The sequence below is a fragment of the Carassius auratus genome, chromosome 37, assembly GCF_003368295.1.
Source record: "Carassius auratus strain Wakin chromosome 37, ASM336829v1, whole genome shotgun sequence".
Lineage (NCBI taxonomy): Eukaryota > Metazoa > Chordata > Actinopteri > Cypriniformes > Cyprinidae > Carassius > Carassius auratus.
The window spans coordinates 1,487,924-1,514,199 of NC_039279.1; the positions used below are offsets into that span (position 1 = coordinate 1,487,924).

General features: G+C 35.6%; 3 protein-coding genes across 3 annotated transcripts; 2 read left to right on the forward strand and 1 right to left on the reverse strand.

Annotated features, from left to right (window-relative positions):
• The first annotated feature begins 28 nt into the window (after positions 1-28).
• LOC113056473 (WW domain-binding protein 2-like) lies at positions 29-5,451 on the forward strand. The gene is made up of 9 exons (XM_026223274.1): positions 29-33; positions 599-649; positions 2,087-2,195; positions 2,516-2,651; positions 2,882-2,974; positions 3,076-3,225; positions 3,461-3,580; positions 3,664-3,740; positions 3,940-5,451. The coding sequence occupies exons 1-9, from the start codon at positions 29-31 to the stop codon at positions 3,985-3,987; spliced, it is 789 nt and encodes a 262-aa protein (XP_026079059.1). The 3' UTR covers positions 3,988-5,451.
• LOC113055850 (tripartite motif-containing protein 65-like) lies at positions 5,411-11,537 on the reverse strand. The gene is made up of 7 exons (XM_026222219.1): positions 11,371-11,537; positions 10,213-10,638; positions 9,946-10,041; positions 9,040-9,270; positions 8,457-8,628; positions 7,473-7,562; positions 5,411-7,376 (listed from the first exon to the last, which is right to left on the reverse strand). The coding sequence occupies exons 2-7, from the start codon at positions 10,621-10,623 to the stop codon at positions 6,838-6,840; spliced, it is 1,539 nt and encodes a 512-aa protein (XP_026078004.1). The 5' UTR covers positions 10,624-10,638; positions 11,371-11,537; the 3' UTR covers positions 5,411-6,837.
• On the forward strand, positions 11,523-16,270 carry LOC113055852 (39S ribosomal protein L38, mitochondrial-like). The gene is made up of 4 exons (XM_026222220.1): positions 11,523-11,653; positions 12,303-12,413; positions 12,507-12,638; positions 15,850-16,270. The coding sequence occupies exons 2-4, from the start codon at positions 12,338-12,340 to the stop codon at positions 15,921-15,923; spliced, it is 282 nt and encodes a 93-aa protein (XP_026078005.1). The 5' UTR covers positions 11,523-11,653; positions 12,303-12,337; the 3' UTR covers positions 15,924-16,270.
• The last annotated feature ends 10,006 nt before the right edge of the window (positions 16,271-26,276 follow it).

The window sequence follows — 26,276 nt, forward strand, 5'->3', positions numbered from 1 at the left end:
CAAAATATCTCAATGTATCAGATCCAAAATGGCGTCAGTTCCACTGCACGACCTTTGAGAAGCGGCAGATTCCATATTTAACACAGCGGTGATGCGTGAAAATTATTTATTATTTATTAAAAACACAATAGCGCGGAATCGAGTTTCAAATAATCAGTTCTAACCTACATAGAAATAGAAATATTCTTAAACGTAGTTTTAAGGCTTATTTAAGCATTATGTCATATTACAAAATAAAAGTCGACACTGGCTGCCTGTTGCACACAGTGCAATATATTGTTTACTGTTATCTATCTATCTATCTATCTATCTATCTATCTATCTATCTATCTATCTATCTATCTATCTATCTATCTATCTATCTATCTATCTATCTAAGCAAAGAAAAATAAAATAATATGAGATTATTCCCCTTTGTTTAGATGAATATTTATTGTTATTTGAGAAGGTTCGGGAACCATCTCAAAAGCGCTCGATGACGTCGTCCGGGGGCGTGACTTACGCCGGAAATGCAGGTAGATCTTTGAGTTGCGCTCTTAGAATGTAGAGCATCAGTTTCACACAAATAATAACAACAGATTCAAGCATGTCCCAACAGATTAAAGCATCACGCTGAGTCTGGAGGAGTTATCATCAACAACAGCGAAAGGTAACGTTAATGTCGTGTCTATTCATGATTACTGTCGTTATTTTATGTCAATATATAAATCTGGTACTGTCCTGTTTTTGATTCACGGATTTGTCCAAAACGTCCTTATTTAATAATAATAATTAAAAAAAAAGAAAATAGTGTGTTTGAGGTTTTCTGTTCACATAATATGAATAGTACAGTGTCATGTGTTGAATAACAACGCGTTAGCGTTAGATCACACCCATTTTATTCATTTGCACTCAGACTTTCTGCTGTTTATGTATTATTTTAAGCATACTTTTGTTTACACGCTGTAAATGCAGACCGTATTCAGTCACATAAGCTGCTATCTTTTAAAAACAAGGATCTTGCGCAGCTTTCTGGATCCTACTATGGCGAGGTCTGTGTCTATGAATATTAAATAATTTAGTCATGCTCGAGTTGCTTGGAAACCTTCCTTCAGCGTTTAGCCCATAGAGTGGTTCAGCCACGCAGCTCTATTAATTTTCAGGACGTATGCCGGCTGACGAACCCCCGCTTGTGTTGCAGCCAATCAGCAGGACGCATGCCACGTTACCTAATTAATATTAAAGAGCTCTGCCCTCGCCCATAGTAGGATTCGTATCTTCTGTAAATGCTTGTGTTCGTCTCAGTAAGTCAGTAATAATCTTCTTAACCTTCTTTTAAAAGAAATGACATGCTCTTAAAGTTTCACAATAGCTGTGATCTTATTACACAACTAATAAAGACTGAGACTGATGACACCAGCATTTCACTAACATATCAACAAATCATTATCATATATCACATAAGACCCAAATATATTTAATATTGTCTGATACTTTTTATTGAAGCATTTTTATTTATTTTACTTTTTTTGCATCTCCTTTACAATCATTTTATTATCTTAATATGTTATATGTTATTTTATTTGTATTGATTTTAATGTATTTAGGGTACTTCCTAATACTAGTACTACTACTATTTATATTATTTTGTTTATAATATTACAGTTAAATGTTAAAGTACAACAACATATAATAATAATATATAATATATATTCTTTTTGTTCTTTCTTACATTTTGATATTGTTGTTTATTATATAATTACAAATTTTATTTATATTATGTTCATTAATATTATTATTATTGATAAACATTTTTTTGTTACTAGAATGACAGTTATTATTATTATTATTTTATTTCTATATATATAATAAATGGTAATAATAAATATTTTATTTATATTTATTTATTTGTCATATTTTTACATTATTTATTTAACAGTAGTAGAATTGTATTATTGTTATTTATAGTGATTTAATATAACAAGAGACGACTTCCTTTGATTGCTGGTATTCTTTGAACCTATAACCAAAAGTCTTTGTTCCTTGTTCAGCGATGTGTTGGCAGAGAATGTGCTGACTGTAATAAACCGAGTCTGTTTTCCTGCAGTGTCTTGATGTCGTATGAGAATGTGGAGCTGGTGTTCAGTGACACAGAGCGCTTGCCAGAAGCCTTCAGAAAAAGCAAGAAGGGAAGCGTTTACCTGACACCTTACAGGGTACGTAACACAAGAGGAGGAGTACAGAGCATCATCTTATTTTTTTTAATGATGAAAAGGACAGAGCAAGGAAACAACTCTCTCTCTCTCTCTCTCTCTCTCTCTCTCTCTCTCTCTCTCTATATATATATATATATATATATATATATATAAATATTTTTTTGCATTCTCTTTAAACATATCTTTAATATGATAAACCTGATGGGTTTTAGCATTGTCTGTCTCCTGATTGGCTACAGGATGCATGTGCAATAAGGTGTTTTCAGTGGTTTGTAAACAACCCCAGTAAATTATAATGTTCATGATTTAAACTGCTTTAGGTGATCTTCTGGACTAAAGGGAAGGACCCTCTGCAGTCGTTCATGATGCCGTTTTATCTTATGAAGGGCTGTGAGGTCAAACAGCCAGTACTCGGTGCCAACTACATCAAGGGAACCATCAGCGCCGAGCCCGGAGGTAAAACCCCTTGAAAAATGCAAATAAATGCAACTGATTCAACTAATTAATTTTCATATCATGTAATTAATACAAAACAATTGACACGTCTTTATATATTATGCATACATGTTAAAAACACTGTATTGAAGGGTCTTCAATTTAGAAGTTCATGTTAATAAGTTCAACTTCAAATATAATGTACTGGTAGTAATAAAGTTTACTGAAGAGTGTTTCCATCGCTGCTGCAGGCGGCTGGGAAGGATCTGCAACCTTCAAGTTGATTTTTGCCGCGGGAGGAGCGATCGAGTTTGGACAGTACATGCTACAGGTGGCGGCACAGGGTATGCTTTAAAATGAACATAATTAAATTTCATTTGAAATGTTTTAGCATCAGGTTGTTGATTTGATGTGGAAGCATTACCTTCAGTCTCATTTATTTCAGCATCCAGAGGGCAACCGGTGACTGTTAATTACGGTTGTCCTTACATGGCGAACGGGGCGTACGCTTACCCTCCTCCTCCGTCTGCTAACGGCATGTATTCGACTGCGGCTCCTCCACCTGGATACGCCTACCCTGGACCTCCACCTCCAGGTTAATACACAACATATATGTCCAAAATAGTGCTGAGTAAATGATCTACTGATATTTAAACTTGCACTCAGACACTAAACAGCTGTTATTTTGGGCCTAAAGGTTAGAGAGTCAGACCCAAAAGTTTGAGTCTCAGTACCAACAAGAATTGTTTCAAGTGTGCGTACATGCATTAAATCCAGAGCACAAATTACGTACATGGGACGCCACACTTTCACTTATTTGTGTCCCTTAGGTGGATTTTACCCCACTGCTCCTGGCTTTGATGGACCAGCTGCCTACATGCCTCCTCCTCCGTATACAGCTCCGACGGACCACGCTCCTCTCGACCCAGACCTGCCCAGAAGCGCCGCAGGTATCAGCCACTACTGTACTCCGCTGAGTTTAATAGTTCAAGACGTCACTCCTGTCTTAAATGAACTGTGTTTGTTGTTCTAGCGGAGGCGAAAGCAGCCGAAGCTGCAGCCAGTTCCAGGGAGACTACGTTTGCTCCGTCACGAGTCTATCTGCCCGAGGTGAGTTCGCCAGCTCTGTCATGTCAACAAAGACAACATATAACCAGGTCCGACCTGTTTGCCAAGATCACATATAATAAAGTGCATGTAATCTAGTTAAACATGTTTGAATCTACATGCAACCTGTAGAGTTTCATCAAAGCAAAACGTAGCAACCCGTGTAACAATTTGAGAATATTGTTGTGTTTTTATTCTGAAGGACAAGCCTCCACCGTACTCTCCACCTGAAGACAAGAAGAACCAGTAGACGTGTCTGCAGCGAGCACACATCCTCTCCTCTCTCTCTCTCCATTCCCTTCATCTCATCCTCACTTCACCAGTTAACTCGACCTGACCAGAAGAGAGAGACACATGCATAAAACTACTTTAATTAATTCATAACTGGTGAATGAGAGGGACCAACTGCTAGCTGATTGAGTTTTCTAAATGTAAAAAAAAAAAAAGAGTTGATTTAGGAGACATTTTATGAGTGATTTTTGTATAGATCGATTGAACGAGGCTAGTTGCATATGAGTTTTTCTGGACGGAGCTTTGGTTGTCGTTCATTCTCGACGGCTGCATCCAATGTTATTAAATAAGAGATCGTTGATCGTTGACTGCTGTCTTGTTACTCCACACTCAAGCAGTCGCTTAAAGGCAATCCCCATTGACTTCCGTAGTTTGGAAAACAAGACTTCTGGACACCTAGTCACTGCAAATCAAATGCGAACGCCCCTTTACTGCACATTTGGCCAAATGCATCCCTTGAAGGAATAGTTCAGTGCACAATTACAATTTGCTGAAAGATGTAGATGAGTTTGTTTCTTAAAAGTAGCCTTCCGTCACTTTCTCACCAATGGATCCCAGTCCAGTCCATAATCCATAATAACTCTTCCTCCTGTGAAAAAGTCCATCAAAATCCACCCACATGCTTGTTTAGAGCTGCTTTGGCTTGTAAACGGTGCATATTTCTCTCCTAATTCAGACGAGATGACTTTATCTTATCAGAAAGCAATATTATGAATATAGGACTCAGCCTGAAGCAATGGTTTTATGTTTAAAACATCTTAATGATAGATTTGTTAAGGTGTTAATTGTTGGACTGGAGTGTTGTGGATTATTGTGATGTTTTTATCAGCTGTTTGGACTCTCATTCTGACGGCACCCATTCACTGCAGAGCATCCATTGGTGAGACACTGATGCAATGCTACTGTACATTTTTCCAAATCTGATTAAGAAACAAACTCATCTACATCTCGGACGACCTGAGGGTGAGTGTATTTGAGTTTTATGTTCTGCAAATCTGTTTTATACAACAGTTAGTGATTCTTGATTCTGATTGGACGGGCTGTTCGCTTGTTGTTTCCCTGCAACATGCTGTGGTTGATTCCACTTTGGCTTCTTTTGCAATCATTTTCATTAAAAATCAATCAAATTAACTGAGCATTGTGTAAAACCCCTTCACAAACACCACATGCTGTATATTGTGATGAAGCTCGTTCAGACGTGTTCTGCAGCAGTGTGTACGAGTCTTAGCATCTCTGTAGCATGCAGCAGCAGTTCAGACTAAAGATGCACTTTAACCCTTCATGCACCTTCAGTCTCCTGGACAGCGTTTGTTCATTATTCTTTCCTCTAATTTATTTAATTATACAATTAATCAGTTATGCATGGTCTTCGCAGTATTGTCTTATTTAAAGTGTATTTTATTAAAGTAAACCTATACAAGTGGAACGATGCATGTCATTTATGGATGTTTTGTGTTCATTATTCATGACCAGGGTTTCAAAAGCAGACAAACAGACACAATTCAAAATGACTTCGTTATTCCCAAAGGATGTGCTTTTCCAGTTTTCCCTTCACTCTTGCAGCTGTGATAGCTTGTGCAAATTAAATTGGCTTTTCTAAAAATCAAACAATATTAGCTTCCAGTTCCACCTGCTACTCTTTAGTGCATAAAATCAGCTCAAAGATGTGAGCTCAGACCTCAAGTATGCTATAAAAGGAAGGATTTCATATAATCATGATCCCATATTCACATATATCGCACACAGTGTTGAAATTTTCAGTGGCTCTTTATAAAAAGGCTATCGTTCAGAATAGCATACGAATACGATATTTGCAGTATGCATTATTTATACTGAAGAACGCAAGTTATTCTGAACGCAGCCAATGATAATGAAATGAGTTTTAGAGTATGAAATATAATTTCATAATCACAGATGTTAATATCTGAAGTGTTTAAAGATCAATTTGCTGGACACATCATCCACAATGTATTTCAACTCTGTAAAAATGAACAAAATGCTCCTAAAACTAATACAGTAGAAATGCGTACAAATACAATCACTATAACAAGAATCCTACAGCACAGGAAAACAAGACGGAAATGAACACAACATAACTGTTTGTTCTGGAAATCATCTGGAATCATATACTAGAGTGGAAACAGCAGTAAACAATGTAAATTCACTCAAACACAACATAAAAACAAAATGCACAGCTGGCCCTCAATGCAAACCCTTCAAAACTTCTTAAAAGTTCAAGTACACTTCTATCATTTGGCCACAGGAAAGAATGGACAGAAACAGACTTTATGAAGTACACAAACACAGATGTTTTGGAATAGTTATTGAAATAAATCTCCTCTGCTCATCAAGGCTGCATTTATTTGATCAAAAAAAAAAAAAAAGTGAAATGTTATTACAATTTAATTTAGAATTTATTTTAAAATGTAAGTGATCAAATGTGAATTCTCAGCATGTCTTCAGTGTCACATGATCCTTCAGAAATCATTCTAATACACTGATTAAACTGATTTTATATTGTAATATTATATTGCAGTCTTTGTGAGCATAAGAGACTTATTTACGTTGAGTATTTCCCTACATTTTTTCACTTCAGTGTGAGCATACATACAGGACTTGTGTGTGAAGTATGTTTCAGCTCTTACACAGTTCTTCTCAGACCAACCCGAATCGTTCCAGAGCACAAACTGAGCTCGTCTACCGCTCAGAAACACCAGGAGGAAATGATGGCAAAGGAAGGCCACGCGTCTCAGGTTCAGCTACGGTAGGGATGATGCATCTATTTCCCCAGGATCAGATATGTTCAAGCTCATGGTTCACAGAGTGTGATGGTGACGCCCTCCCCGATCCAGCAGGCCGGGAGCAGCGCTTGTGTAAAGGCGCAGTGGAAGGCGTGCAGCCGGACCTGTCCCTCGCCGTAGTACGTCAGTGTCCCGGCCTCGTAGTCCAGAAGCATCCCGATGCGCAGCGGCTGAGCGTTCGGCTGCAGCTGACCGGCGACGGACTCCTTGCATCCGGCGTGCCACGCGCTCAGCTGCCGCTCGTCCAGCTGGAGGCTCCACGAAAGCTCGTTCATCCCCACCATGCAGCGCTTGCCCTTCTCCTTGCGCGGGATGTTCGGGTACGTCACACCCACATACGCCCAGGGTTTGGACACCTCCAGCTCCCAGTAGTGCCGGCCGTGAGTGAAGCTCTGGAAACACAACACCTGCCAGGTGTGGTCGAAGCGGGACTCATCCGCCAGGACGGGGCGGGGCCCGGAGATCAGATGCTCCGCCCTCCTGTTGCTCTGGGAGAGCCGTAAGTGAGCGTTGGCGGTGCGGGGGTCGAAGGTCAGGTTGCAACGGTCTGGATGAAGAGAAGAATTGCAACATATGAGAATAATAAACTACCGATGGTTTTTAAAGCATTGTACTGTCCTGTGGTGATATGATATGAGCGTACATGCGTTCAGTCCCTCTCTCTCGGCCGGATACGATGGAGTCGCAGGACTGGGAACAACAGCCTGAACTGGCCTCTTATCTTGAGGAGAGCCTTCCGGAAAGACAATGAAACAGGGATGTCGATGAGACACGGATAACACAGGATTTTTAGAAGAAGAAAAAAAAAACAGTATTTTAAATATGATTTATTTATAAAACTATTCCCTTGAAAAGTTCATGACTTGTTAAAATATGTAATTTACAGGACTATGGCATGAGGACCATAAAATACCGTATTTTCCGGACTATAAGTCGCACTTTTTTTCATAGTTTGGCTTTTTTTCATAGTTAGTCAGGTGAGACTTATTTATGAATTAATTTGACATGAACCAAGAGAAATTAACTAAGAGAAATTAACCAATAGAAAACATTACCGTCTCCAGCCGCGAGAGGGCGCTCTATGCTATGCTCAGTGATGCTGTATTCTACACTGAAGACACAGAGCGCCCTCTCGCGGCTGGAGACAGATATTGTTACTGTTATATAGTATATATTGTTATTGACCAAAAGGTTTCATTTTTGGCTGACTTTGCCCACGTATAATATGCCCATGGTATAATATAATCTTTTATTCTTTATAAAGCGTCTTCAAAGTGTTTATGATTCATCTAGGAGCAGGTTTATTAAACATTACACAAATTGAAAAAATTGGTGAAAAAAAATATTCAAATAATGGTTGTACAAAATGGCTCAAAATGTGTGTACAACTACAAACCAAACTAAAATAACATGCACTGATTATTTCACAAATCTGACTCAATTTGGCAAATCCAGTGACTGATCTCAAACACTCAGCAGCTTGCAAACACAACTTTGTTTACTAGCTGACTGATAAAAGAAATCTATGTGTCCTGACTCATGGAAATTACAAAGTATCTGCCAATCAGACTGAAACTGGTGCACTTAGCGTCAGTCGGTCAGTGAAAAGAGTGTGATCATTCCTCACCCTCTTTCTCCTGTCCTCCAGACACATGTACGGCTCTCTCCAGATCCTCACACACCAGCTTTGACACACGGGACAGGACGTCTGTGATGGGCGTCAGCTTCTCCTGTACGCTCACATGCACATCCACAGGAACGTCACTGAAGCATGGGACACTTCCTATGAACCTGGAGTCCTGCGTCAGCACACAAACAGGAGCATAAACACAGATTAAACCTATAAACATTAACAATCAACTCTAAAACAATCACATGAAAATAAATAATTAATATGATTATAAATATCACTGTAAAAATATTTGCAATAGTAATATTTTCCCCACCAAAACAATCTTAGTAGCATCAACAAGCTCTTTTATATTTATAATAACATGAATGCATTTTAAAATATTTAATTTAAAAGGAAAATTTAGCCAGTTTTTTATTTATTTAATTAATTAATTGTTTGTGTATGTGCTGCAATAAATATATAATTATAAAATAATTACAAATATAAATAAAATAATATTTAAAAAAATAATTAAATTAAATTAAATTAAATTAAATTAAATTAAATTAAATTAAATTAAATTAAATCTTGCTGAAACCTTGATGAGCTGGCAGGGAGGGAGGGAGCACAGGCTGCTGATATCCTCCTGAAGCGCTGCGAGCTGCATTTCTCTCTCCTCCAGAACAGCCAGCCGCTGCTGAGCCTCCATCAGAGTCACTTCCTGATGCTGCTCCAGAAAAAGCTGTGTCACCTCCTGCTTCTCTACCAACACTTTAATCAGCTGTGAGAACTTGGTGTTCACCCACTGAGAGGTCTGCTGTAGAGACACCTGACAGAGCAGAGGGAGAACGACATGCTAAAACACACACACACACCATGAGCAGTGATGCTACAGCTTTCTACTTCAGTATGCATCCTTCAATACTTTTCCTCATACACACGGCCTGGCCAAAAAAAGTCAAGTTTGGATTTAAATAAACAAATGCTTAAGATTTTAGGATTGGCATCTGGCAGTGTATTAATATATGAATCAGTTTGTGTAGATTTTTAAATATTTTGTATAAAAAATAGTCCTGCATGTGTTTGCATGTGATTAAACTGGGAATAAAATTCCAGGCTTTTTGCAGAATGCGTTTTGCGTTTTCTTAAATATTGATCTGTATAGATTACATTCGGATCATATTATGGTGTTTTTAGACCTTATGTGTGCATGACAGCTCTTGTCTGCTTTCATTTTATGAAAAAGAGTAATTTGGATATTCCTCAAAACATCTCCTTTTGCTGTCCGTGGGTGAAATAATGCTGTTAACACTTTACAATAAATTCACATTAGTTATGGGCAATATATTTGTTTCTGTATTTATACATTTTTAGTTAATGTTATTTAAAAAAATTACATGTTTGTCTTTTTATTGTAAAGTGTCACTATAATGTCATATGTGTTTGGATATTATGATATTGGATAAAGCTCCTAATGAAGAGGGTTATGATGATGAGGTCTTGCCTTGGCTTTCTCCATGTTCTCCATGAGCTCCAGGCGGCTTCTCTCAGCGCTTTCCTGGTGTTTCTTGAATTCTCCACTCTTTTTCTTCAATCCTGTCTGCACAGAAAAATTATTAGAATATAAATGATTTAATAAGTCAGCAATGACACAGTGTATATAGGCAGAATCTTACAAAACCAATATAAACACACACACACACACACATAAAGATAGCATTGATATTCTATTTTAAACTATACAGCATTTGTATGTCAAATACAATATTACCTCTCGATTCTTCCGTTCTTCTTCCACCAAAATCTTATCATGGCCCTTGCACTCGTTCACAGAGCACTCGTAACAAACACACATGCTGTCGTTCCTGCAGTAGATGACCAGAGGCTTCTGGTGCCGCTCACAGATCTGCTCCGGCTCCGTGTGGACCGAGGCTCCTGCGCTCACATCCGTCTTAACTGGACTGTGTGTGGCGGGCATCTCCGTGATCATCGACAGAGACACGTTGCGATTCAGCTCAGGCCTTGTGTCGAAGGGATTTTTACAGAAAGGACAGTGGAAGTCTTTGTCCATGCCATCCCAAAATCTGGAGATGCAGGCCTTGCAGAAGGTGTGACCGCATGGGATCGTCACCGGGCATTTGAACAGATCCAAGCAGATCGTGCACTGCATGTGATCATCCATCACAGATCTGGAGACCTGAGAGCACAAAATACAGGAAGCATTAACAATAATGTCAATGAAAACCACCAGATAAATGGATGAATGGATGGATGATGGATAGATAAATAGATGGATGGAAAGATAGATAAATGGATGGATGGATGGATGATGAATAGGTAGATAAATAGATGGATGGATGGATAGATAAATGGATGGATGAATAGATGGATGGATGGATGATGAATAGATAGATAAATAGTTGGATGGATAGATAAATAGATGGCTGGATGGATGGATAGATAAATGAATGGATGATAAATAGATAGATAGATGGCTGGATGGATGGATAGATAGATGGATGGATGGATAGATAAAAAGATGGATGGATAGATAAATGGATGTATGGTTGAATAGATGGATGGATGAATAGATAGATAGATAGATAGATAGATAGATAGATAGATAGATAGATAGATAGATAGATAGATAGATAGATAGATAGATAGAGATGGGTGGATGGATGGGTGGACAGATGTACGTTTCAGCATCAGATGTTGATATTTAAGTATATACCGTTCCATAATCTATAAACCGAATCGAATACATTTTCCTGATGAATTATAGTCATTATTAATTCCATATGCTGAAAACATCGAGACAGAAAACAGAAAACCTCCATCTGTCCCTACATCCCCACTAAACAACATCTACTTTCGAAATTAAAGCAGAACATTTATTAATCGACAAACTCCTTTCTCGTAAACTCACAGGAGTATTTATTCATCAGATGTGCAGAAACGTGAAATAATCCCGAGTCCTGCGCGCTGTGGGTTTCTCGTCGCCTTCCAATACGCGTGAGCGCTCAAACGCGATGACGTGAACGCACGTTACGTCACGCTTCTTGTGTATTTACGTCTCATCAAGGCGCTGCGCAGCGCGGCGTGTGGAAAACAAAAACAAACAAACAAACAACAAAAAATATATAATACAGCATGGCGGGCGGCCGTGGATGTGGCGCGGAAGCGTCACGCGAGGGGTCTTCTGTCCACCGGTGAGCGCTGCTGGACGACATGTGTGTGAATGTGCAGTAAATAAGTTAAATAATCTCTCTCTCTCTCTCTCTCTCTTTCTCTCTCTCTCTCTAACTAACTCTGTGTGTGTGTGTGTGCGTGTTTGTGTGTCTTCTGATGTGAATGACATTTATATGTACTTATTGCATTTATCTTTCTGCTAATTTTATGTATTATAATCTATAAATTGATTGTTTATTTATTAGTCTGCATTTTCATTCTATCCTCTCTGTCATTTTTCGTGTATTTCTGAAGCACTTTTAATTACTGCTTATATAAGACGTGCTCTAAATGATTACATTATTAGTGTTGTTTTTATTATTATGTTTATTGTTATGTTAAATTATTATTAATATTCATTTGTATTGTTTTTATTATTATTTATATGACATTTTATTGTTATTTTATATTTCTGTTTAAACTGATAACATTATCACATTTTTAGTATTTTATTATAAAATTGCATTATAACATTTATATTCAACATTTGTATGTTATTACTATGATTATTATTTTACTATATTATAAGAAGTCTTGTATATTATTTATTAGATATTATTATTTTGTAGGGTTATTATTATTATTATTGTCATTGGTATACTAATAAATCCTCTATCAAATGTTCTGTAGCTGTTCTGGGTCACCGGTCTCCCCCTCTGGGTCCAATGCCCAATGAGGACATCCGGAAAGATGTTTGGTGGAAGACATACAGGGAGTACAGAGAGGAGAAAAATAAAGAAGGCAAGTGAATAGCTGTTATTTTCACAAGAGCTATATGATCAAATGTAGATGCGTCAGTGTGAGTCAGTGAACATTGATTGTTGTTGTGGGCAGCCACTGAGCCTGTCAACATAGGGCTCCCATATCAGCGTCCCTTCAGGAAGACTGAGGTAAAGGAGAGGAAGAAGGTGATGCTGGAGAACACAAATAACCCTGAGATGGAAAGAGACAATCGACTACGAACATGTGAGTGTGTCAGTGAAACCATCATGATCTCTGAAGAGGAACCAGAGTAGATTAATTAACAGCAGAATGATGAAAAATCTGATACTGAAAGTAGAAGCATATGAGTATTTATTTACACTTATGATTTTATGATTCTATTTGATGCTTATATTTGTATTACCTTTTCTTTTTGCATTTATGAAAAAAAAACTGTCACAATGCAAAATTCTTTATGCAAAATTATTGATAATAATTTAGATTTTCTTTTGATTTAAGTGAGTACATCTAAACGTGTAGTTAGGTTTAGTGGTTGAGAAACATGCCACAAAGGCTACATGTCTAGAAATTACATGATATCATTCATCAATAGTGCTAAAAGAAAAAAGGAAGTCAATTAGAACTGTAGGAAAAACAAAGGGCATGGAAACTTGGAAACTACCGGGAACATTAGCAACCAACGCCGACCTGATAGGCTGAGAAAAACAAAAATAGTTGATGACAGAAAAATCATAAAAGCTGTGAAAATGAACCCTAAAATCATCTTTAAAATCATCAACAAGCTCCAGAAAGCTGGGCTGATGCTCTGTCCATCTAAAGTCCACAGGAGAATTTGACACAGAATTACAAAAGCTACACAACAAGATGCAAACCTCTAATCAGCACCAAACATAGAAAGACAAGATTCTTCACAAATGTGAGCCAGTAGAGTTTTGGTACCAAGAGTCTGGTGATGTCTATGGGTTCAGACTCACTGCTCTGATTACATGCAATGGATCTGCAACTTAATATCAGCTTTTAATCTTTCACATCTGCCTTAAATTCAACTGTTCCAATACTGTTGCTTACATCAAATAGTGGGATGAACTCTAAAAGTGCTGTCCTTTTTATTTGGTAAAAACGTTTTGTGTCAAAAGACCTAATAATAAAATGGGACATTCTGTAGGTTCGTCGCATATTCATCTTTTAATCATATTTGCAAATGTCTTAATTCCACAGCAGAGAAAGCAATTTTGTCTTTACTTTTCAAATACTTATGGAGGGCACTGTATATATATATATATATATATATATATATATATATATATATATATATATATATATATATATATATATATATATATATATATATATATATATATATATATATAATATAATCTGTGTGTGTGTGTGTGTAATGTATTTGATATACACTTGTTCACACAAGTTTGCACACCCGCTGCAAAATATGCAAAATGTAACAATTTTAACTAAGTAAAGGCAATCATAAAAGTTGAATGTTATTTTGTATTAAGTACTGTCCTGTCCATAAAATGTTTATTTTTAGCCCACAATACAAAATAACCTAATGTATAAAAATGAAAAATATATATAATTATTATTTTTTTTATTTTTTTTATTCAAATGTTAAATGCTTTTTGGTCATTTGGTCTTCAGAAATGTCAAGTTATCAGCATTTAGTAAACTGCGTGCTAGTTCCTCCACAGGATGGTGATAGAGTAACATAAATGGTGTCAGAAATGATGCTGAGCAGGAGTATCTTCACTGGCTGCGTGTGAGTACTTCTGTTAACCTCTTAGAGATTCTTTTGATTTGAGGCCAGTGAAAACATGTTAAACCCATCAAGACCTCAGTCTCACGATTCCTGTTTGGAAAACCTTGGCCTGAAGAACAAATAATAATTGTTTGAAAAGTAAAGATATCAGTTTATAATTATTAATTCACTACTGTGGGAATATCCCGGGAAATTCTGTGTCGTTTGAGGAAGAGATATTCCATTACATCAGTCCATTTCCTGACGGAGGAACAGGCTTTCATATTGTTTAAACAGGCGGCTCATGTTTAGTTCAGCTGTGATCTCAGCTTCTGCCGAGGGTCAGTACTTTCCACCCCAGTCCAGCCTACACAGTGACAGTAGGTCATGATAATATGTTGCAATCCACAATTCTGTCTCAATATTCACGCTATTATTATAAAACATAAAAAGAAGTTATACAGTCCTTGTCAAAAGTTGGATTTTTTTAAGCCTCTTTTGCTCACAAATGTTGCTTTTTGATCAAAATACAGAAAAAAAATAATATTCTAAAAATTATTATTTACAATGTCTGTTTTCTATGTGAATATATTTTAAAATGTAACTTAATGCATATTTGATGAATAAAATCAGTAACTTCTATTTTACAACATATTCAAACAGGAAACCGTTATTTTAATTTTTTATTTTTTTTTTCACATAAATGCAGCCTTGGAGAGACTATAACCAAAACTGACATTTTTTGCTAGCATTCTAGAAAGAATATTTTATATATAATAATGAGAATTGTGGGGTAAATGTGATTAATTGATATGAAAATATCAGTATTAGGAAAACAAGGTCTAAAAATAGACTAACTATGTTTTTAACTATGTTTTTAATGTACAATGTTGATCTCTTTGATTTTGTGAGGTGAAATTTGATCTGAACATGTTCGTGGCAAGTTTTGTGAGATCCTCCCAATGTTGAATTTCCTTCAATAAACTATCAGTCGCATTTGGAATCAATTTATTTGCAGCGTCGCATTAGTCAAATGCATGCGTCAATGAGGACGTGTCATCTAGAAAATAAAACATTACATTACACAGAAATGATGCCTTATAAAGGTCAGCTTTACAATGGCTGCTTTTCTCTGCAAACAAGACATTTCATGTTTACAGCAAATGCAGCTCTCGGAATGAACACAGCTTGTCTTTGTACTATTCAGAAAACTCTCAGAAAGACACTCAGCTTGCATAGCATTGAAAAAAAAAATTGCATAAACCAAAGCCATTGGTAAAATGCTGCTTTGCAGAAATCTGTATTCTGTCTGTCTCTCATATTTGCAGCTATTGGCTGAAGCAACAGACTTCCCAAACTTCTGCAGAAGCAGTGGATATAGTGATTCCAGCTTGTCCAGCATTTTTTCATTGTCAGTGGAATCAGTCTGTCTCTCACACCGTTTAGACACTGTTAAGAGAGTAATGTGTAGAACAGATTTCCTTTTATGTTGAGCAATTGATTTCCAGGAAGATCTATTCACTACAGTTGTTTTTATATCCTTTCTCCTTCCTTTTCTTAAAATAGCATTTAAGAGTTATGTTTTGTGACTCAGTTATATTAACATCCGGTCCAAAAAAAACAAAAACAACATCTGGCTTAATCCTCAGATGCTCTGGATAAAAATGAATGGTCATGTTGTGCTTTATATATATGCCACAGATAAGACAGAGCCAGTGTTTGAGTACAACAGAGCTCCAGTGAATCATCCTCAACAGAAGAAATACCCTCACTAACAGCCTCTCAGACACCTGGACCGCTACAGAGATGAAGCCCTAAACGCATTTATTAAACACTGTTCAACTGAAACAGCAGGGATTTTGTTTGTGATAAACTTAAAGTTATCAGCTGCCTGGTGATCTGTCTTTAAAATTGCATTAGCAAAATTGCATGGGACAAAAAGGTCTGTTGTCAGTAGTTTAGTGATGTGTGAAGAACAGCATCAGGAAACCTTTTCACCTTTATATGAAATCTTGTTTGACCCCCCAAAAAAAATATAACTGTAATTGTGACTTTTCAGACGGTTCTGAATTTTTTTTTTTTTTTTATTTTTTTATCATTATTATTATATATATTTTTTGGGAATTCTAACTTGACATCTTGAAAAAAAAAAAAAATCTGTTTTTTTTTTTTTTTTTTTTTGCCATGGGAAAAGGTTCTACCTTTTTCTCACAATTTTGAGTTTTTTCTTTCTTTCTTTCTTGCAATTCTGAGAAAAAAAAACGCTTTTCTTTTGATCTCTTTAACATAGAATTCTGACCTTTTTTCACAATTTCAATTTTAGTTTATATGTCACAATTCAGATGTTATTATTATTTATTGCCGTGGAATACATTATTTTGGTAACACTTTACAAAAAGGTGTCATTTGTTGACAAGTTAATGTATTAAAATGAACAATGCATTTGTTACAGTTTGTATTCATCTTTGTCAATGTTTGTTAATGAAGATACAGTTGTTAATTTTTTAATGTTAATTCACAGTCAATTGCTGACAAATGCAACATTTTGATTTTAATGCATTAGTAAATGTTTAAATTAAGACCAATACATGTTGCAGACGTATTGGTCATGTTAACTAACTACAGTTAATTACTGTTAACTAATAAACCTTATTGTAAAGTGTTACCATTATTTATTTCAAGTGCGACACATTGAAAAAGAGGCGCAATGATGTCATATTTACATAGAAAAGCTATTAAAAAAGCACTGAGCTTTGTAAACACATGATCTATTTAGGTGATTTAATTTAATTTAAGGCAATTTAAAAGTAAAGACTGTATGTGTGAAACGAAGTAAACTTTTGCTCTGCATATCCGGTGAGTTTGGGTTGAGTTTTGTCACTTAAAGCTCATAATTTTCCATGTGAATGACATTCTTGAGATTAATCATATATTCATTAAAAAATATCAGATTGAATAAGGAAAGCGATAACTTTGCCATAGTATCCTTTTAAATGCTAAAGTTGCCACAGTCATTGCATTCTTTGCATGTGCTGCACTTTATTTGTACCATTTTGTTTCATTAATTGAAAGATAATAACAATATTGATTAATTCTGATTTTAGTCCTTGAAAACCAGAAAAAAAGTAGAAGTCCTTGAAAGTCCTGTAATTTTATTTTGCAGTATCTGTACAAACCCTGTTTAAGTTAGTTACCAGTTTTGGACCATTTTGATGATTTTGAAATAGTTTGAACTGAACTGTAGTTTTCTGTTTCTGTTTTCTGTCTTTTTATATTTCCTATTTTATATAATTTACCATTATTGAACAAAACAATTTTAGAAATTTTAAGTTTTAGAGTGTAGGTCAGCTTGTACCCTTTCAAAGACAAAGCTAACCAGCAAAACTTGAAATCAAAAGTATCCTAAATGTTACAGGTATTTGCACAATATTGTAGTGAGTAACCTTTCTTGGTATTGCTGTTTCAAATATAATGGCAATGGCAGATACGTGACTAACTAGTTTTGAGGAAAAAACATCTTCTTTTGTTTGCCAAATAACCCTGTGTATGTGTCCGCCCCTCCAACTTTCAAGCTCCGGAAAAAAGTTCAGGCTCAGGATTGGTTTTATTTATTTATTTTTTTTGCTTTTTTTTTATTGCTTTTACTGTTGGTTTCCTCTTGGGGTGAATGAAAACATGCTTTAACTGTTGGTTTCCTCTTGGGGTGAATGAAAACATTATAGTTTTTTACAAGAAAAAAAATGTAGTTGGAGAGGAAGGAGAGGTTACTGGAAAAGTGAGATGCTCATGCAGAGCCGGGCTGACTGGTACAGAACCAAAAACAGCAAACACATCTGAACTCATTAGGTATTTTGCGGGTTTTTGCAGAGGCCATGAATCTGGAACAAAGATTTCTTTCATATGACTTATATAAGGCAATAACCCACAAGCAGAACACAACTGGGATTCATTCTGGGGGGCTTTAAATTTCATTAATGGACATGTGAAGTCTGAGTTCTACGCACAGAAGCAATGAAGTTTCAGTAAATGCTCTAGCTTATTGAAAAGTGGATTCTGATTGATTGTCAATGTTTGATAGTTCATCAATTAAAAAAACTTTCTAAAAAGTGATTCCAAAGAGATCTGCATCACGCTTATAGCTAATAACAAACAGAGAGGTATAGTAATTGTCATAGGTATCTTACATTTATCATACTTTCTGTGAAAGTACTTAATTTCAAGAGGGTCTACACCACAACGATAACGACATAGAACCGATATTGCTGGATAGTGTCTTTTAATAGCTGAGCAACAATTAAAATATTGACATCATACTTTAAAGAGCTTGAGCATTTAATGCGACAGATGACAAAAAAAAAACATCGCAGCATGCTTATAATAAACTGGTTTTATATTTTAATATATTGGTGTGCATGCTAGTTCTAGCACTAGGTGTGAACAACCCTAAAGGGATAGTTCACAAAAAGAGCAGCAAGAACATTCAGTCAAATAAACTAATTTCTGTTTCCACAGAGGAAAAAAAGTTGGAAACGAGTGAGGTTCGAGTTCATTTTAGGTCGTTTTCATGTCATAGACAGACTTCCTGTTGTCACAGCATAGTTTTAGTATAGATAAGCTCTTGGCAGTGCTTCTGTTTGCAAACGTCACAGGGTTGGATCCCAGCTGGCAATCTTCAGCATCAGGTCCACATCCAGTAGTTTTCCCTGGGTTTTCCGCACTGTTTTTCCCCTAATGTGAAATCTCACACCTGTTGACACCAGACTCCATTTGTTTTCACTTTGATTTAATTGTCTGTTTATTTTGTATTAAGTGTATGTAAAATGTATTTAAAAAAAATAGCTTAGGATCTTGGAACAAAAACATTCCAATCCAAACATGGCTTTTATTAAAGAGTCAACTAAGTCTTGTTCCAAGCTTCCTGTGGTTCGAACCCAGTAAAACAATAATCACCCACTGTCCCATAAAAATGATGCAACAGCAGAGTAACATGAACGTGGAAAACAAATGTTTAAAGACAGAATAAGTAAAAAAGATGCAGAATGAATGTTTTATTAATGCAATAGTGTGTTCATTTTATTTCATTTTGTATTTTTAATTATCATTACGGTATTAATCTATTATAAGTAATTATTATTAATAAACAATACTATTTTTAAACATGCCTTCTACCAGAATTTTACTGATATAAAAAAACATTAGCATTAAAATATGTACTATCTATAAATGTATTCACTGAATTTTCATTAATGCATAAATGTCTTTGCTCAGCATGTTAGTGCTATTAAAATACTAAATTAAGTATTAAAAATACTAAAATAATTATTTGTAAAAAAAAAATATATATATATATTTGTATTAATGCCTCTGTTCATAATATTGTGATATTTTTCTTGTAATATTTCTCAAAACTTTACACCATATTATACCTTTAATCTTTTTTAATCTAATGTCAGAACATCGTCTTAAAAAAAATAGATTTTTTCTTACAATTTTACGAACCTTTCCTTAGAATCGTATATTTTAGATTAATTTATTATTTTAATGTGGCACTTCAATGCCATCATACATCATTTATACTGCTTAAACATACCTACTTTTTATGTATATTTGATACTTAGGAACTTAATCCAATTAAAATGGACTATTGTCAATTTTATCAATATACAGTATAAAAGCATTAAACATGCTTATGAAACACTCTATCGGGATTGATAAGTCCTCTTAGGAGTCTCATTTGTATACTGATATTGCTCTAAATCAGTCATATATTAGGTTGACTTTAGTTAGTATGCTGTGTTTGTGGTGGCTTCTGCTGAAGCTGGAAGTTCATCAAAGGGTTTTGAGGACAGAAGATAAGACTTTAGAGTCTGTTTCTGGACACTCTTTATCACACTTTTATACAGTTTATCCTTTTAAGATGTGTTTTTTTTGTTTGTTTGATGTCAAAACAGGATGTGCAGCTTTACCGTAAACAAGATTAGGAGTTAACCCGAAACAGGGGATACTTTCAAAAGAGTCTCAATGATTAAATTAAAAAGAAGAGGAGAAAAGGGGCAGCAATATCATGTACCTTGATGTAAAGCAAAGAAAGAAGACTGCATGCCATTTTAATGAACCGAGGCGGAAGGTCAAGTTTCGCTATTCAAAGAGATGTACCTGGATGAATGCAATAGAGCTGTATCCAAGTGATAAAATATGACCCCAGGCTGAACACAAATAATCCCACTCAACTCTATCAAAGGCTTTCTCAGCATATAAGGATATAATGACTTCTGGAGTTGCAGAGAAAGGAGTAAAAAATATGAAGAATCCTCCTTGTATAAAAAAAAAATAAAGAATGTCTCCCTGGGCACAAACCTGTCTGATCTTGTGAAATTAGAGATGGTGAGACCTTCTGGAGACGAGGCTCGGAATTTTTGAACAAATTTTAAAGTCAACATTAAACAGGGAAATTGGTCGATAACTTCCACAAAACCTAGGATTCTTTTCTTTTTCAAAGGTGAGGGAAATGAAGGCTTCATTAAGAGATGGTGGGAGATGGCCTACTATAAATGAGTCGTTACACAATGCTGATTTGTTATTTGTTATGTATATAATTCCACATGTGTTAATTCATAGTTTTGATGCCTTTAGTGTGAATCTACAATTTTCATAGTCATGAAAATAAAGAAAACTCTTTGAAATTGAAATTGCATCTTGCAGTTGCCCTTGAACAAGGCACCGAACCACCAACTGCTCCCCGAGTACCGCAGCATAAATTGCTGCCCACTGCCCTGGGTGTGTGTTCACAGTGTGTGTGTGTGTGTGTGTGTGTGGGTGGGTGGGTGGGTGCACTTTGGATGGGTTAAATGCAGAGCACAAATTCTGAGTATGGGTCATATTTAGCTGTTAGTCACATCACTTTGTCACTTTTTTGTCACTTTGTGTGGATTATTCTTAACTTTTATAAAGAATATCTTTATAAAGAAACTTTACAGATCTTCTTTATGCACAAAGAGCTTGTAACACTCCAAAAAGAAAGGAAAAATTGAAATTGCATCATGTTACCCTATGGACCAGATGACACATCATGAATAGCAAAATCCCAAGAGTTAAAACAGCACTTGACCTACTTACCTACTGCTCGTGTCTGACCGCTCCCTCCTGGTGCAAACACTGCTAAATCACTGCAACGTTTCGATGCCAGAAGATAAGACTTTATTATTCAGAGACAATAAAGCCGAGAGAAGTCTGTAGGGCAATCTTCTGAGTCTGTTTGTAGACGGTAAGTCGTGGCCTAATGGTTCGAGAGTCGGACTCATAATGCAAAGTTTGTGAGTTTGAGTCTCAGGCTGGCAGGAATTGTAATAAATCAAAATGCCTATAAGATGATAAGTCTGATTAACATAACACACACACACAGAGAAAGAGAGATGTGAATACTCAAATCGAAGAGTTCTGTTGTTTCAGGATTCTAGGTTTATGCTTATTACTGTCATATTATACAATTTGTATTCTGCTCTTTTTCTATAGATTTTAAGTATTTAAGTTTATACAATAATACATTTATTACAATACCCTACTGAAAAAAAATATATATAGAAAGCAACACATAATTTCTAATGGTTTTACTTGTTATAATAAAATTGTACTTGTTTTAATGGAAACTTTAATGATGCCTGTTGGTGGCTTTTGTTAAAACCATTAAATCCTAATCCCAAAAAACACACTACATTATACCATTATTTAATGGTTAAAGCTTGATGGTTTGTAGTGGTATTTGTAGTGGAAATCATTCAAATTTCTCTGATGGTTTCTATTGTTTTTGTCAGCAGGGTCACCATGGGTTTTGTGATGTTAATTGGTGAGACCTTCTGGAGACGAAGGCTCAGTATTTTTGATCAAAAGTCAACATTAAACAGGGAAATTGGTCGATAACTTCCACAAAACGTAGGATTCTTTTCTTTTTCAAAGGTGAGGGAAATGAAGGCCTCATTAAGAGACGGTGGGAGATGGCCTACTATAAATGAGTCGTTACACAATGCTGATAATATAGGGGTTAGAAAAGATGCTCAGCCAGACTTGCTTCAAATATTGGAAAATCCAATGTATTGAAAATATAAAAATTTGCCTGAGAGTTAGACGAGTTCCTAGAAGAATATAAGTCAATATAACAAGCTCCTCGAATGGAGATCTGACAGCACTAAAAGCACAAGCATGATGTAGAAGCTTCCCATCTTTATCACCATGAACATGATCAGTTCTGCATCGTCATCTACTGATCTTTTCATGATGATATTTATGGTAGCTAATATAAAATTAAATAACAGTGTTAATATCAAAATTTGGTTTATATTTAAGTAAAGCCCATTTCATCATGTTTGTTCTGCTTCTTGTTTTGCAATACTTAAGTATGAAAGTGATGTAAGATCATGACACAAATCATTGCTTTGAGTTGGTTCATTTTAAAGAATGAGTTGAACTGGTTTGGAAAATGTTCAGAAGTTGGGAAAACAATCTTGAAAGCAATTTCTATTAAGCTCTCTGTTTTAATTAATTGGTTCAAAACAGATAGATAGATAGATAGATAGATAGATAGATAGATAGATAGATAGATAGATAGATAGATAGATAGATAGATAGATAGATAGATAGATAGATGCAGTAATAATTTCCGTACAATTAGAAAAACACTTTTCCTCAATCAGACTGAAAATCTGGTGAACATCCGGCATATTTGGACTTTCCAGATTTAAGATGGAGACAAAAACAAGATCATGGCACAAGAAAAAAGAACCATCAAGATCTTCAAAAACATTTTGGCTCAAATTACTAAAACAGCAAATGCCCACATTAAGACCACACTTGTATGAGAAATGCTGGGGCTTTCACTTCACATACAGGGGCTGGTGGGAAAAGAGCTGCTCCATTCCAACTGGCTCTAAATAAGCTTGAGATAAAAGTGCAAAGCAAGAAAAGGACCATGATTTACGAATATGAAGTTTATATGTTGCGAATTCTTTTATCCACTTTCATCACTATGTCAGTCTTTTTCTCGCTCTGGGAAAGTCTAATAAACACAAACACACACACACACACACAATAAAACAAACACTTCAATGACTGAATTAAAATTAGATGATTTGGAAACTTAAAGGGGTCACATGATGTTGCTAAAAATAACATTATTTTTGCGTATTTGGTGTAATGAATGCAGTGCAGTGTTTATGTCGTTTAAGGTTAAAGGTTAAGGTTAAGTTTTTTTATTTATTTACAAAACTCATCATTCTGAAAAGCAAGGTGTGCTCTGATTGGCCAGTTTTTCCAGTTCTTTGTGATTGGCGGAATACCTCAAGCGTGTGACGGTAGTTTTACGCCCCTTAACACTGTGTTGCCATGTGTCCAAGTCAGAACACCGGCGCCAAAAGACAAAAACAATAAAACCCATTGCAAACTAGTCATTTGTTGCTTCCAGTTGGGATCTAATTACTGATTATAATGATTTATACTGTGTTTTTTTATGTGTTGTGTTGCATCTTACTGCGTAAACAAAACTATGTCTGCGTTTGTAATCAGAGAAACGACAAACAACAAGCTCTACACTACACCAGCGGTTCTCAATTCCAGTCTTTGCATACCCCAGCTATGAATATTTTGCACGTCTCTCTTTGTTAACACACCTAATTCAGATAATCAGCTCATTAGAAGTGAGCTCCGTGCATGGATTGTGTTCCCATTGACATGGTCCCTACACAGTGTTCATTGGCCCCTACTCCCTGAGCAGGGGAAATCTGTTGAAGTGTACTTCACTTCAGAACATTCATTAATAGATTTGTGCGTCGCAGCGTCTTCACACACGGATAAGAGGGAGAGCATAAGCCTCTGTAGATAAATACAATTTAAATTTGTGTCTCAGAAACTTCAATGCACTTTGAATGATAAATGTGTTGTGTTGAACACTAAATACTGTTCTGGAACAGTGATATACTGTAAATACAATGTAACCACTGATTTCTAGTCGTGTCCTCTTTTGGAGGGCCAAACTAACTATTTTTGCTTTCATAATGAAACACCATCTCTACAACATGGTGTCAGCGGCAACAGAGAAAATCAAAGTTACACCTTCTTTCTTTGTGTAAACATTTGGGCGGCACAAATCTTCCCACATAGTGATGTTAGACATATGTGATGACAGGATGAGTCTTAAGTTTTATAAAGAATATCTCTTTGGGTTTGAGACTTTGCATCTTTATGCACCAAGAGCTTGTAACACTCCAAAGAGAAATTTAAATTGCATCACATGACCCCTTTAAAGAGGAATGCAACGAAGCAAATGAATGTCCCTCTATGTACCAGATGACACATCATGCACAGCATAATCCCCAGCTCTGCTCAGAGTGCATACTGTCCCAATCTACAGAGTGTTAAAGTAACTGTAGCTTGGGGAAATATGTACTCTGAGCAGAGCTAATTAAACTCTGGGGATTTTGCTGTGGTGAATTCCTCATAAAATCAGGTTCATTTTATTCACTGCATCAAGTTCCCCTTTTCTAGTATGTAAAGTCCCACACTGTATGGAGCAAACTGTTACAGATGTTGCTGTTTCTTGACAGTGATTTGAAAAGGGTTGTGTTTTTAAATACAAAACCATCTGAAGTAAAAAGGAAGGAATAGTAAGAACTATTTTTTTGTTTTTACCAACAAACGCACAAAGTTGGATAAAAGTGTTCAAAAGTCTGGAGTTAGTCTCTTCTATTCACCAAGGCTGACTTTATTTGATCACAAATACAGTAAAACTGTAATATTGTGGAAACAACACAATAAAAAAAAAGTTATATTTTAAACTTTTTTTTAATGTAATTTATTCCTGTGAGGCAAAGTCAGGCTATCAGCTTTCACACCACAAGTTCATTTTTTCTCATGCAGTGAAGGCTACACATTGCAGAGCAAACATGCCAATAGATAAGATACAGCACATTCTTCAGACCAATCAGAGAAATAAACATTTTAAAGATGAGATTATTCCCACGTATGCTAGTAATCAGTTGGTCTGTGTTATCTCAGCCAACAAAGGGGACGATGTGCTGCTTTAGAGAAGAGGACAAGAAAAATAGGGGTGCACTCAAAAATCTGTTCATATATGAATCGAGATTCTGTCTTCTAATGATTTTCCTTGCATATACTTTTGATCTGCATCTCTCTCTCTCTATCTCTCTCTCTCATTCAGATCGTCAGATTGTCTGTTTCATTATACACTTATTTTCACATAGCAATCAGAAACGTTATACATGGACGCACATACTGTACAGTATCAGAATAAAACCGTATATTAAAATCTAACAGAAGCAGTAGCATTTACAAGCAACATCGTATCTAAAAGTATGAGACAACAACAAGCAAACATAGCATTAAGAGCCGTTCTTGCACAGGTTCTGTGTGATCCTCTCATTTATATTCTCTGCGTCTCATTTGGACTCAAATTGATAAGCAATACAGAAGATGTCATTGCTCTGGAGGCAGTTTAGCAAACACAATACACTGAGCCAGCTGGCCAGTCTCAGCCAATTGAGTAATTCTGAGAAAAGGGCTTCATAATAATAGGAAATAATCAAGGCGTTTGTCAGAAAGGACTGATCAGTGTAGAATAAAGGTAATTATGTGAAAGATAATGCATTTTTTTTAAACGAGGCATGAACACATGTTCTCGTAAACACAATAAAGCCTAAAAAAACAAAAAAAAATACAGTGACCTATCCCTTTAATGCCAGTTATTTTCTAAATAAACAGATCAGGAATGCTTCAATGACAGCTCAGCTCAAATGACATCATATTTAATGATTATATATATATATATATATATATATATATATATATATATATATATATATATATATATATATATATATATAACATGTTCACATTTAAAATAAATGTTTTATATTTTAATATATTTTAAAATGTAATTTATTCCTGAAATCAAACCTAAATTTTAAGCATGATTAATCTTTAGTGTCGCATTCAGTGTTACATTAGACTTCAGTATCACATGATCTTCAGAAATCATTCTAATATGCTGATTTGCAGCTCAAAATCATTTCTGATTAAAACTAAATGAAAACAGTTCTGTACCTTTTTTCAGGATTCTTTGA